Source organism: Ammospiza caudacuta, chromosome 2 (assembly GCF_027887145.1).
Source record: "Ammospiza caudacuta isolate bAmmCau1 chromosome 2, bAmmCau1.pri, whole genome shotgun sequence".
NCBI classification, from domain to species: Eukaryota; Metazoa; Chordata; class Aves; order Passeriformes; family Passerellidae; genus Ammospiza; species Ammospiza caudacuta.
In genome coordinates this window covers 100,219,345-100,233,965 of record NC_080594.1, presented here as the reverse complement: position 1 = coordinate 100,233,965, position 14,621 = coordinate 100,219,345, and the positions used below count along the sequence as shown (strand labels likewise).

Sequence of the window (14,621 nt, the reverse complement as noted above, 5' to 3'; positions counted from 1 at the left end):
GGTGTCTTCATCTCTACTATTGCAAGGTTAATGGCTATCTCTTCAGCAAGACAGTTCCAGATCTTGGCACCTTTTTTGTTGCTAGTCTGCTAGCAGCTACTCCTCACCCAACATGGTGCCATGGTACAGCTCCACCATCCTCACCCAAAATAGTGTACTGATACAGCTCCAGTGTCTTCACCTGAAATAGTGCCATGGTAGAGCTCCACTCTCCTCACCCATCATGGTGCCATGGTAGAGCTCCAGTCTTCTCACCCATCATGGTGCCATGGTACAGCTCCAGTCTCCTCACCCAACATGGTGCCATGGTAGAGCTCCAGTCTCCTCACCCAACATGGTGCCATGGTACAGCTCCAGTCTCCTCACCCAACATGGTGCAATCGTACAGCTCTACTAGAGGCAGGCTGTTGGCTTCTGCAGCTGCCCATGCTGCCAGGCTGGCCCAGTGCTCTGGGGACTCCTCATACAGCAGGAGTAGGGAGATTATTTTTATGTAAGTGTTTAGGTAAGTGTGTACCCTAACCAGAGTCTGTAAGAGTCTCTGCAGGCCTTATGACAGGCTCCATCATCTCTTTTCCTTGACGTATTCCAAGAGCAGTTGGACTGCAGGGTGCTGCTCAGGCCTGGTTCATCTCGTCCATCCTCCCTTGAAGATGCCCATTGTCTGTGCCCGAGGCAGAGCTTCTAGGGCCATTGTCTCTTGAGGGTGCCCGTTGTCTGTGCCTGCCCTGAGGCAGGAGCTGCTGGGGCCCAGTGAAATCAGCCTGGGCTGTCCTGAGCGGCTTTTGAAACAGAGTGCAGCCAGAGGAGGTGTCAGGTGCTGCAGCCTTATTTGCACTGGAGATACAGACTGGTACAAACACCTTGAACAAACCTGGCAGTCTTGGGCATCCGTCTCTCATTTTCTGCTTAAACCACTTATATCTCAGTAATTTTTGGACTAAATTCATTGAACAGGAGAACTGTAAAATTACATGACAGGGAATTGAGCTCATGTGCAGTATCTATACCACAGGAGGAACAACACTGTGGAATTAATTGAATTTACTGACTTCAGTGACATTTTATAATGTATCCTCTAATTAATCTGTATACAGCATGTGAATTTTGAAGAGCTAGAAACTGAGTCTAAAATATTAATATATATATATATATATATATATATATATTAAAAGAAAATGCTGAAGTGGTATCTTTTTTCTGAAATATGTAGCCTCTGTGACTAATGGTTTTATTACATTTTTAGGCTGTGTTGCTAGTAAGAAAAATGCTTAATTTTAAAACACTATTGTTTTTATTGATGATACAAGTGGACCACTGAGGTGCAGCCTATATGTATTCATGTTTGATTTTGAATAGCATAAATGTATATTGATCCAATCTAATACCGTGCATAAAAGGAAACTACATAAATACTGCATTGCATGTCAAAGGTCTTTAGTTTTGGTACAATAAGTATCTTTCCACTATTACCAGGAGGAGTAGGTATCATTAGCTCCCAACAATGCTAGTATTTTTCAACATTTTATGTTTAACAAAGGTAGAGAAAAGATTTCTGGATGTGAATTTAAATTTATGTTTCAGTTGTTGTAAATGCTCTTAACAGTGTGATTTTGCTTTATGCTGTGTGAAGCTTAGCTCTGTATCTCAGCTCTGTGTGTAACTATTGCAACAGAGGTTGAAGGTGAAATAATGATGATATGGTACTTGAAATAAGGTGATTTTGCTAACAGACCAGTGAACATTATCCATTTATACAGAAATAGTGTTTTAACCTCTGCTGAGTTTATTCCACAACCTGATGAAATAGTTTCTTGCTTGGGAAGGAAATGTGCCTGTCTACTTTAGGCTGGTCAGTGAGGAAAATATTTCACTTTCTTGTAGTTTAGAGTAGTGCTTTTGGCAGTGTCTGTGATCCAGCAACATGGTGTTGGTATTAAGACCTACATCCAGTAAGTTGGAAAGTAGGATGGCATAATAGACAAGTGAGTCAATTGCCTTGTACTGTAAGAAATACTGAAAATATTTCTTGTGATCTAACCATGACTTCTCATGACCTTGTTTTGACACCATGACTCATTGACACAATTTTATCCCCAGGAGAAGTGGATTATTAACTTCCTGTGGGCCGAAAAACTGGAGAAGAAATAAGGTTATTTGTGGTTGTTTATTTCATTCTCTTTCTGACACTTCTCTGCCTCCTGATTCTTCCTAGTGCCTGGAGCCCTGCAAAGAGTCCTGGGACCTGAAGGAAAACCATTGCCAAAGCTTCTGCGAGGTAGGTCAGCCCAAGGGCACGCTTTCTCACTTTGTTCTAGCAGCCTCTTTAATTTAAATTATTGGCTTCAAGGAGACAGCTGAAAACCATGGTATTTTGGCAGCATGTGCCTTTAGTTGAAAGGATACACATTTAAGAATGTAGCTATATTAATTTTGAGTTAAATTTTTTTTCTGACCAAATGATTTATCTGGACTTGTAAAGACTCAATCCAGTCACACATAGCATCTCTCAGAAGGTGCTCTGACATCCCTTCTCTAAGCTGCTATTTCTACCACTTGCCCTTTTATCTTTTCTGACCATGTGCAAGGAAGACAATCTTTGTTTAAAAGATAAAATGTTATTGTGTGAAAAATTCTTGTGCAGGATAGCTAGAACAGATGACTTTTCTGTATGTGAAAGTCAGTCTGATTTACAGAAGAGTAGTTCCCCAGGAGTAACTGAAGTTCAGAAGACTAATATCAAAATATGGAATTATTCAAGAGCAAATGTTTTGAAAACTATTTTTGCACCATCTATCACAATAATCTGTGAAGAAGCAAACTTGAATCAGTCAAACTAGAACAAAGAAGGAGATTTTTTATTAGATTTGAAACATGGCTCTGAGTTGGTGGAAGTGATCTGTTGCAGTTCTTAAGTGGTTTTTAGTTCAAAATGGAAGTATCAGCTTAATAGAAATTTGCCTTATTACAGAAAAGGTTCAAATATATTCAAGTCTATGAAAGTGAGTTCTTAGGAAGACTTTAATATTTTCCTGTAAAAAAATAGAAATTACCTTACTTGATATAATGATCTTACTGGTACACTGATTTAACTCCTTCTCTTTACTGTGGACACTTTTTTCTGGTATAAGAGAATGTCCTATGTTTAAATTATTGTAAGCATCATGAAGATGATTAGAAAAAGCTGTAATTTCAACTAAAAAAATATGTGTTAAAAGGGATTACTAAATTACTGATCTATGTAGCTACCACAGAAGACAAAATAAAAGTTTCTCATGGAAACCAAGCCTTGCAAGAATTTTTTATCTCAGATTATTTGCTACTTTCGCAAATACAAATTCTAGAGTACTGTAAAAAAGCAGTTTTGGTGGATCTAATTTTTGTTGTTCTTGTATATCGCTCTTCACTCAGACTATGTGTTTCCAGATATGGGTGAAAATTTGTATAAAATTGGTTGAAAAGGAAAACATTTGTAGAACACTGTTCTATTGTAGCTAAAAACAGTGAGCATCCTTCTTTGATTAGTGTTTTGTGGTTAAAGCTAAATTTAGAACTTCAAAGGCCCATAATGAGGAGCAGCACATTTAGCAGCTAACTGAAAAATGAGCTGTGAAATAGGGTGAGGAGGAGAAGCCTTGGGGACGTATTATGCCTCAGGGAGCTATAACATTTTTAATTAAGTAGCTGCAAATTTGTGATGTTTTAGGATTTGAAATTAGCTTCAAACACAAAAGCCCGGGATCACTTTCCTTTATCTCAGACTCATGCATACTCCATAGACATTGATTGAGTGAAAGAAGGCTGTTTTCCTGTGAGAGTGTTTTCAATCTTTCTGCATTTTGTAAAAAATCTGGAAGCAACAATTTAGCAATTTGTGTTTCTCAAAGTTCCTGCTTCATGTGTTACTTCTTATTTACCAAATGAGTGTATTACTGAATGTTAAAAGGGAACCTTATGTCTGAGGGACAATTTATCTGATTCCTTATTTTTGTTTTTGTTTTTTTTTTTTTTTTTTCCCTGTAAACTTAGTTTCCTACTCATTTAGCTTTTTAACTGGTTAACCATGGCATCAGGTGCATTCCAATGGGGAGAAAAGCAGGAGTGCATTTCCAAGAGTCACTGGGGTCTGTAGAAGGCATAGAGATTGCTATTTTTTGCAGCGTTTAGGCTGGTTAAAGCCTGTAACACCCAAATCCATGCCTGAAAGCTTGGTTCAAGATTCTGGACTGTTCTGTATGAAAAATGGAAGAGCTAATGTAGGGATACATTCTTGTGCCACAGCGACTTTAGAGAATTGTCTGTGAAACACCTGGGCCTCTGTAATAGCCAAGGCTTCCTCGTTTCACCAGAAATATGGGAAGAGTAAAAACAAGAAAATAAAACATTTGAATATGGAAGAAGTTTTAGAAGTTACGTGCCTTGTTGGATATAGAGAGTGGGTTGTAACTCCTGTGTAGGCACAGGAGCCTGTAAATCAGATCTGTCAGGGTGGAAGGTTTTTGGTTGCTGTGGTATGGCAGGACCAGCTGCAGACAATGCCACTTACATGCTGCAGTCATTCTGAGGGAATCACTTCAGCTGGTTCTGCACCAAACTAAACTAAGAGGAAATGTAATTTCCATGTCACACACCATATTCTCTCAGGGTTGTAGAAGCTATTTTAAATACTCTTTTAAGTGGACCTTGCAAACCTCTGAGTGTAACATATGCTGTGAAATGTCTGTGCATTGAAGCATCTTCTTAAATATCTAGGACTAGATTTCTCTAGTAAGTAGCATTCACTTTGATTTTTAATCAATATCTTTAAAGCTTATTTTAATTTTTATTTTCTGCTGATCATTTTATCAATAAATGCAGTTCCATGAAGAATTATACAATTACTACTATGCTGGCAAGAACATAAAGATGCTGCAAAATCTTGTCTTAGCCAACTTAGTTCAAACAGTATAATGAAACAACATTTCTCTTATTTATCTAGAATGGCATTACATCAGATATTGTGGGGAAAGTGTTGTAAAGTACAGAGAAAAGAATGTGGGGTAGTCCAAAAACAGCAGACTGTCTGACCATTGCTTCCCCTTTGTTTTGAGAGTGTTTTTAATCTGTCATTGAGCAACTTTATAGCCAGTCAATGTGAGGAAAACAAGGGAAAGCTGGCAGATATAAACAACACAGTTCCATTAAATATGGTGGTCTTACTTGAGGGACTTCATCATTCTGTACTTGGAATGCTTTCTCAGAAGTGGCTTGAATATATAAATATTCAGGGATAGTCTTGCAAGTCTTGCAAAAGCTGGAAATCTGAATAATCCTTTAGGAGGTCTTGGAAAATTTATAACATTTTTTCTTTGATGGGGTTTGGTTGGGATGTTTTCTTTTTCATTGTTCCTGTTGAAAACATACCCTTCTTCTGTTTTCTTTTTAGCCTCTTTTCCCCAAGAAGAATTATGAATGCCTAACTAGCTGTGAATTCCTTAAGTACATCCTGTCTGTGAAGCAAGGGGACTGCCCAGCACCTGAGAAGGCCAGTGGTTTTGCAGCTGCCTGTGTTGAAAGCTGTGAAGCTGATATTGAATGTTCTGGAGTGAAGAAATGCTGTTCCAATGGATGTGGTCACACGTGCCAAATTCCAAAAAATCTCTATAAAGGTAGAGATTATTAATATGTACTCATACTGGGCTAACAACTTCAGGCCATGGTGAAGTCTCCTGGTAAACCAGGACTCCCATTTGCTGGGAGTTTGTATGGATAGGAAGAAAAAGGAGAGGTACTTGTAGAGATGTGGCTGCACAGTGAAAGGGTGGAAAACCAGAGAGAAATGTTGCTTCAATTTCTGATTTTTTTCCCTCCTTGTGAAGCCCATGTCTGGAAATCTGTGGAATGTAAATTTGTGGCTGAGTCAGCTTAAGCAGAACAAGCTTTGCCAATTTAGGTGAAATCTCACTTTATTTGATGCCGATGAGAGAGAATGCAGCAGGAAAATATTTAATGGTAAACAGTTCAGGTAATCAGAAATAACATTTTTGTCTACAAGACAAGCAGATGGGACTACCAAGTAGGAACTGTGAAATAATCTGGTTAAAGAAAAATCAACACAGAACAATATAGTGCAAGATTATAATATCTGCATACAGATGTATATTAATTCATTATTTGAATCTAAGGCAATCTTATTAAAAAAATGTAATTGATTTGAGTCCTGAGATTCTGTGAATAAACCTTTTCTTTGACATCCTTAGAAAAGATAATATAAACCAAGAAATTTTTTGCTTAGACAAATTTCAGAGTTTAATTTACTGGAATTTAAAAAAGCTTTATATACTTAAATATTTGAAAAATGTTCTCCTAATGCAGAAAAATAAGCATTTGTGAAAAGAATATTCTTTTACCACATGCTTGGTGTTTTTGTACAAGAATAAAATCTTCTTATGTCAGTGATAAAAAATAAATATTATTCAGTTATTCACTTATTATTCAGATAGAGTGGGCTCTCTGTGGGAGTCTAATCAGCTGAACCCTGATCTAAGCTCCAGGCTTAGGTTTGAATCCATGCTTATTTCCAAATGTGGATGGAAACATATAAAATGGGTGAAGAAGATGGTGAATTTATTTTTAAGTTAATTATTTTAACTAAAATGTTAATAAATCTTTTTCAGTGTGTTCAGAAAGGAAACTGTCTTGTCTGCAGGATGCTTTAGAGCAGCCCCTTTAAAACTCTAAGGAATTGGTACACACCAACATATAGCACCTTTCAAAATGAAAGCTATTAAAATGGATCACTTACTTGTTTCTTTTGTCTTACTGAGACAAATGACCAGAGTGGTAGAGAGGCATTCATGTTGTGTGTGTAATGATTTACGCGTTCAAGCTCCATGCCACAACTGCAAAGCATTCCAGTAAATATAATAACTGGAGAAGGTAAAAACAAGCAAGCAAATAAAACAAGATTAGATTCTCCTGGAGCTGACAGAGCATATGACAGGATGTGGTACATTCTGTAACCACACACTGGAAGGTCTCCTCTGTTTGGCCTGATTAAATGGGAGCAGAACTAACCTTCCCTAACATCTTATCACCGATCTGCAGGAGGTGCTGGCTTGTAAGAGCATATATGTCTTGCAGAGGAAGGGCAAGCTCTGTACCCTACTGCCTTCTCAGCCGATGAATTCAGCTAATTAGCCTCTTCAACCTGTCTTGCTGCAACAAAAGACAAATAGAAGTGGAGCAGCCTTGCTATTCATTTCCTCCAGGGGTAAATGACCTTCCTGTCACTAAGGAAGAGCAAACTCTGCAAGCATGACTAAGATCTAGTGAATAAGTTCAGTACTTATTCTTATCATTTTGACAGCGCTCACAGCTTGAAAATGAACTCAGATTGAATCTAAGAGTCTGCAGAAGTTTCCATAGTTTCACTGTTGATCAAGTGCTGGAGATTAGTTACAACAGTAGATGTAAAATTCCCATCTGATCTGTTGGATTACTGGACTAATTTGCTCTCTAATACTGAGTGCTTAAGTCAAATCCTAAAAAAAAACCCAAGTTAATATAAGTACACTGCTACCAAGGACATATTACAAATGCTTTTGGATTAATGTAACAAGTAAATTTGCATCTCTGTTGGGAGTATTACTAATTGGTTATGTAGTCTTCACATATTTATATCCCTTTAGTGGAGATATCAAATGTTCTCTCCTACTCTTATGGCCTCACCCCCCCCCCCTTCTTTACACTGTCTCTAACTAGTGAAGGACTTGAGAAAGTGTCTCTGCAAATCTGTGTAGATAAGTTGTGAAGGGAAGATTTGGACATTCAAAGGGTCTGATGATGTGGCAAGATTATGGTAGGATAACTGGGGTCAGATGGTCACCCACACTTTTATGACTCTTCATGCTTAAAGCAAAATAGTTTTGTATTATAAACATAGTGTACAGTTTTAAATGTGCTCATCTCTGAGTGCTTGCAGAACTGTGTGTGCAATTGTGTTGATGCCATGGATGTACCCTTTACAAGGCACTCCAATGGAGACGTTTTGAATTCTGGGGGAACCAATGTTTAAGATACAGGTTTTCATGACACACCAATGTGCAGCTACTTTTCATGGCACTGAGATGCATGTGCTATTTGAAAGACACCTTTAGAACCATTTTTCCTGGACTCTGCTATGGCACACATACAGCGATCAGTGATTTGAATTCTTTGGTTAAGCACTGCAGACTTTGGACTAATGCAAACTTTGGAGCACTGCAGACTGAGAGCTAGTTTGTTCCAGCATGAAAATAGGGGCTGACCACTTACATAAGAAAAGGCACATTGAAGAGTAATTGGATCTTCACATCTGGATATTAAACTGATGGTGCTGGTTCCACAGAAGTATTTTAAAGTGCACTTGTGCCGTGCTCTCACTGTTTGTGCTGCCGTGCTCCATCTGCACATGATTACATAACACCGAGATCCTTGCAATCAAGTGAATCCAACTGCCCCTAATGCAAAGCAGATGGAAGTTTTCTGAACATGCAAATTGTGGGATTGTTGTGTATCATAACTAAAGAAGGATTTGCAAATATGGAAATCCAAAGTAATGTTCATTATGTTAGGCTATGACCTTAGGCTATTGAAGGATGTCCAGGGTCTAAACTACTGTGATAGCCACATTTAGGTACTGTATTTTTTTTTTCAGGTGGATTTTAGGTTTCTTGAAGATCTACAAGATGATTTTCATTTACTTTTAGGTCCTTGTATACTCAGGTTTATAAGAACACGCCTTAAAATGTAAAAGTGGTTTGTTCACTTGAGGAAATTTCGGTACTAAGTCATCTGTGGCAGTTTGAGTAGGAAACAATTTCTCTAACCAACACATGCAGGTGGCTTATGTGGACAGTCATTGAAACAACAAAATAACTAAAGTGCATATGATAACTTGCTAAGAAGGTTTATATGTCAACACAGAGATCTTATTGTGACATATCCTCAAGTGACAAAATGCTGCACACTCAAAAATAAATATTCCTAATCTCTGTCTAGAGAAACGTAGCTAGCACTTGATTTGTTGATTTAATCAAAAGATATCCAATTTGAAGAATTGTTTTCTCCTTCAAGCTACTGCAGATGTTTTCAGAAAGGTGATATTACTGGCAGTATAACAACATAAATAAGCGTCTTTTGGTGTCACTGTGTAATGAGAAATTACAGTAATATTTTAGAAATATATCTTTTTCTCTGAAATGCAACAATTTGGCAATATACATAACATATCTATTCCAAGATGTCTTGAAATTACCTTTCCTAGCTCTTTAGGGAAGAGTGGAGAGGGACACATCATGCAGTACAGCTGCAGCATGTGAGTCAATAAGATCATGCAGCCACGGAGAAGCAAACAGCTTTCTAAAGTACATCAGACAAATGCAAGATGTATGAAATAATCACACTTCACTGGTCTGCACTGCTGAGAGCTTAGACACAGTCTGTGTCCAGTTTTAGGCTTGTCTCTGGAGAAGGGCTCAAAGCTGGAGAATCTGCAGAGGGAGCTGCAAGAATGCACAGGGGTCTGGGAACACTGAAATTAAAGGGAAATGGAGTGCACTGAGGTTATTAGACTGAAGAAGAAAACATTCAGAAGCACGATAACAGTCTTGTGGTACACGGAAAGCTTCTCCACAGATAACAGAAAGAATTTGTTCCCCATGATCCACAAACATCTTGGACCACTACTGAGTTCCTGATGCAGCTGAGGAGCCTAAACAAGGCAGTGAGAGAACTTTCTTGTAGCAAGAATAGACAAGTAGTGAAATAGACTACTGTGTGATGCTATGGAAATTTTGTTACTAAATGTGTTTAAGGAAAAATTGGGTGAAAAACTGAACAACAGGTACAGCTGATTCTGCTTGGGAACAAAGGGATCTTTCTCCCGGTTTTGTTGGGCAAATGTTCTCTGTAAAGTCAGTTTTTGTTTACAACTTTCATGTCCTTCAGTTTTTTAATGAAATAAATAAATAATTTTGAAGATTTTTTTTGAAACAAATTTTAATGTTAACAGAGATGGGTTAGCTAGGAACTGTTCTGAAACTTCCATGCTTATCATTCCTCCCTTTTTGGCATTTTCTCTGGCAAACAATCTTTTTTTCAATTATTTTTTATACAGCTTCATCTACAAATGGCTTAATCATATCTTGTAAATTACTCATATATTTTTATCTGTGCATTCCTACTACAGGTGTTCCACTGAAACCCCGGAAAGAATTAAAATTCATAGAACATCAGTCTGGAGACCTGGAGGTGAAGTGGTCTTCAAAATTCAATATTTCCATTGAGCCTGTGATCTATGTTGTTCAGAGGAGGTGGAATCAAGGGATCCATCCAAGTGAGGATGATGCTACGAACTGGCAAACTGTGGCACAGGTCAGTTCTTTGTAAGCAATATGGATCTAGTCTCAGAATGTCACAAATCTCTTGAAAAATGTAGAATTAGAGACCAAAATCCATTCAAGGAAGCACATTAGGGACATAGTCGTTCTGAGTTTAGTGGGACTCATTGCACAGTGTCCAAGGCATGGCTTGATTCTTGTCAAAAGTTAAAAAAACAAGCTGGTGAAAAGGCTATTTATTAAAAGAAAACAAACCAAAAAAACAAAAAACAAGGCTAAAAAAAAAAACAGAGTGAAAAAAATTACTAAAACCTTTATTCTTTGTAAAGTTGTTTTTCTCAGGTGTGACCCTCCCAATTCAGAAAAGTCTATGATGTCATGCTCTTATCACTCAGTGCAATCCAGATTAAAATGTAAGATTCATGAGCGAATGTTTCTTAATGAGAAGCAGCCAACAGAGCATAAATTTTCACTTAGTTCTTTCCCAGTTTCAATCTGTTTTTTACCATGCTGACAGTCCACCTGGATGGCAGAGTTCCAGTCGTTTATCTTACTGCTTCACCCTTATCCCTGCTGACAAGAAAAGTAAAATGCTGATTTTGAAAAGATCTGCAAAATATCATTATAGCTAGGAAAAAAAGGAAAGAGAGAATAAGTAGAACCATCCACAAAATAGAGTAAGGGATTTAAATTCTGTGACAGTTTGTGCTCATTCTCAATTCAGATTGTGTTGGAAAATGCTGTCTTATAAAAACATGAAGCTTGTGAGGCTGAACACTCAGAAGTGAATTTCTTAGCTCCAGCATGGTGCTAGAGGGAGCTGTCACTATGTTGTAGTCTTGCTCAGGAAAAGCCCCCTGCAGCAGACCCTGGCAGGAAACCTTGCTTGTGCAAGCCCATGGGAGCATGTACAAAACTGATCAGGTCACAGTGGCTTCTGATCTCTCAGTTGAGGTGCAGGTCTTGGAACCTGCATTCTCCATTCCAGGAAACAAGCTCCTGCCTTTGTTGCAAGGAAAATAGCAAGTAGTGAGAATGTGCCAGATCTGAATTACTCCTCTCTGTTACTGAACCATGTGGATGTGATAGGCTGTAGAGGCTCAGCTGCAGTGGCTGGTGAATCCAGGCTGCAAAGGGAGCACAGTGCTCTGCTATTTCTCATCCCAGACCTCGTGCACATTTCTGGGAACATGCACTGTAGGTGCTCCACAGTGGCTGAACGTACATGAACCCTTGCCTTGCAGTGCATCTGCAGGAGAGTGTTTCAGGAACGTGTTCCTGTGCTAGAGCAAGGAGAAGCCTGACAGCTGCCTTTCCTGGGGTCTGGTGAATGCAGGCAGAAGGGGCTGAGTTAATCACTGTGGCAGGAGAAGCCTCCTCCGACTGAAATCTTTCTGACAACTTCCCTGTCCCTTCTGCATCACAGGAGACACGAATTTGACTGTGTGGTGGACCCCACTGGGAATGTCAGCTCAGAGCACACTTCAGGATGCCTGACTGGCTTTGTGAACTGTGTATACCTTATGGGACATGCAGGCTGGGCACCCTTGAGGGGTGCTAGTAATCAGAATTTCTGTCTTTAGAGAGTTGTGTACCTCCATGGTGCTTGTAGTTTTAGACATCCCACCAGGCAATCAAATTTGTCTGCCAAATGTGATAGAATTTATTTTGCAATATCAGCAGCAAGGATATCCAGTTTGACTGCAGTGATTGTGTGCACAGCCTCCAGGCTTCCCTTGTCTGTGTAACTGAGATGTTTTTCTTGTATGATTCCAAAACATTGAGGTATGAGCCCTTAATTGTAGACAAAGACTGAGAAGAGCTCAGCCATTTATCTGAAAATTCCTGGAGCATCTCAGTCCAGGGCAGATGATTCAGCCTTTTGCTTTACTCTGCAACTTAAGATAGAGATTGTGCAAAGAGTAACCAAAGATAAAAAAGGCTGTGGGTGAGGATCTGAATTTCTCTATGTTTATACACATATGTAGCATAAACAAAGTTATTGTTTGCATTTTCTTATAAGAAATTTCATAATGTTTCATCAGAGTTACTCATCTAATATTTTTTTGTCTGTCCAAGAAAAAATGGGGTTTAAATTAAAAAAAAAAACTTGATGTATTTTATTGGCCTTAGTGGAGCTAATTTGCAAGTAATTTCTCATGTTGGGTAGAAATTTTGATTTTGTATTGAAACAATAATTTTGAAAAAAATTGTTTATTATTGTGCCATGTTTTTTGTGTCATCTTTATGTTTTCTTTTTAAGGAAGAAGGCACAATCTATTAGTATACTATTTTGCTCTCCAATTATATAGGAATGCAAACATATTGAAAATTATTTTAGTTATTTCTCACTTCTGCAGGAAGGGATTTTTAATGTATAATAACTAAACTGCTTTAGTTTTTAACTGCGTATTTTGGGGTAAATTTGATATGATTAACCATTTGACTAATTCCATTGGTTAATATAAAAACTATGATAACTAAGATGCTAGTTGGCCAAGCTGGCTGTGATGTAGATTGTCCCAAGTTTTATGTGAAGTTTCCTACAGTACTGTAACTTAAGATTTAGCCAGCTGAGCAGGACATGCTGCATTATCCTATGGAAATGCTGCATGTCATGTGAACAGACTTACCATTCCATTTGGTACTAATTCTCTCTAAAAATAGTAGCATTACTGTTTACATTGGAAATTCAGCTATTTAATCATATTACTATAATATAATAAAGTTGATTAAAATATACCAGGCCAGTTATTTTCAGACAGAGCATGTCTGTGTTGTGTGAATGGATGTAATGTGTACACACACACGCGCATATATACATATATACACATGTGGGCAGACAGTGATGAAGTACATTCATCAGTCTAGTCCATTACTAAAACAAATAAGGGGCAGTATTTACTGATAGCTTGATTGTGACAGACCTGAGTGCTTCACCTTGCAATTGCATAAACTCTGTGGACAGCTAATCTTCAAAAAGAAAGCTTCTGAAACACCTAAAATTCTGGTTCTGAGGATCACAAGGAAGTTCTCAGCCCTTGACAGTGAGAAATACCTGCTGGATGGAGCTAACCACCAGTCCTGTACACTAAAGGTTTCTTTCTCCATCTCCCAGGGGAGACTTGCTTTGGTAAGCAGAGAAATGAACCCACCTTGTGTGGGATTGTATTCACATGAAGTAGGGCAGATCTGCTGTCCTTTGTTAGAGTAGTGGATACAACACTCAGAATTTCTGTTGTATCACAGGAAACAGAAGCTCAGCTTTTCTGATACCCTGGGTGGTATCCCTTCACTTTTTGAAATGCAAATTCTTTTATCAATGTGTTGTTTCCAAAGGTTTTGAGCTGTGAACTCAGCAGGGTAAGACTGTACTCTCCTATTTCTATTAAATGTTTGTGCTACAGGGAGGAGTCCAGGATTCATAGTGGGGAATGAGCACAGTGAAACTGTCCATTACTGTAATCCTTGGATAGAGGAGAGTCCTCTGTGCAAGTCTTCGCTGCGAAGAGTTCTTTGCACCAATTTTTAATGTATATACATAACATATATACACTGTCTGTAGTGTTGACACGAGAATGCCACCTGAATTGTCAAACTGCTATGCTGCTGGGTGAGACATTCTCTTTTCTTCTCCCTTCCAGTTGTAGTAAATCCCACCTTTTCCTTACAAGAAATTCTAACTTTCAGCCTTTCTTTCTCCAAGGAACAGTTTTGGATGTAAATATAAAACATAGTTATATATATAGTTATAGTTATATATGAGGTCATAATTCTAAGTAGCATGCAACATCCAGGGTGCTAGGGAATATCTTCCCCTTGCCTCTCATACAAAGGTTGGAATTGAAGATAGGTCATCCATGCTCTGGGATGCTCTTGATCATTACTCAGTTGTAGGAGCAGCAGAGGAAGATTTCTGTAGCTGTGTTGAAGACAATAACAGATAATCCCCTTTTGAAGGACAGGATGAGGAGACTACTTACAGGAAAGGGCTCAGGATTTGAACAGTTAAGAGCTGCTGTAAGAGGAATAGAATTTTCAGTGCTTCTTAAATGGAGCAGTTCTTGTCAAATCTCTGTGAAGTTCTCACAAAAAGCCCAACCTTGTTCTGCTTTCTGGCCATGGGAGGTGGCCTGTTGTCCCTTGAACCTAAAATGAGCTCTTGAGAATTAATGTCAAGGTATTATGTGTATTGTCCAGCTTATGTCATTGAGATTACATGCTGCTCTTATATGAAGTTGTATTGAATGTAATTAATAG

At 38.4% G+C, this 14,621-nt stretch overlaps 1 protein-coding gene across 1 annotated transcript in view; it reads left to right on the top strand.

The window, feature by feature from the left end:
* Positions 1–14,621, top strand: part of ANOS1 (anosmin 1) — a 132,380-nt gene that overhangs the window by 68,039 nt on the left and 49,720 nt on the right. The window contains exons 3-5 of the mRNA XM_058824973.1: positions 2,216–2,278; positions 5,426–5,648; positions 10,211–10,395. Of these exons, the coding sequence (XP_058680956.1) occupies positions 2,216–2,278; positions 5,426–5,648; positions 10,211–10,395 (471 nt within the window). The remainder of the gene's footprint in view (positions 1–2,215; positions 2,279–5,425; positions 5,649–10,210; positions 10,396–14,621) is intronic.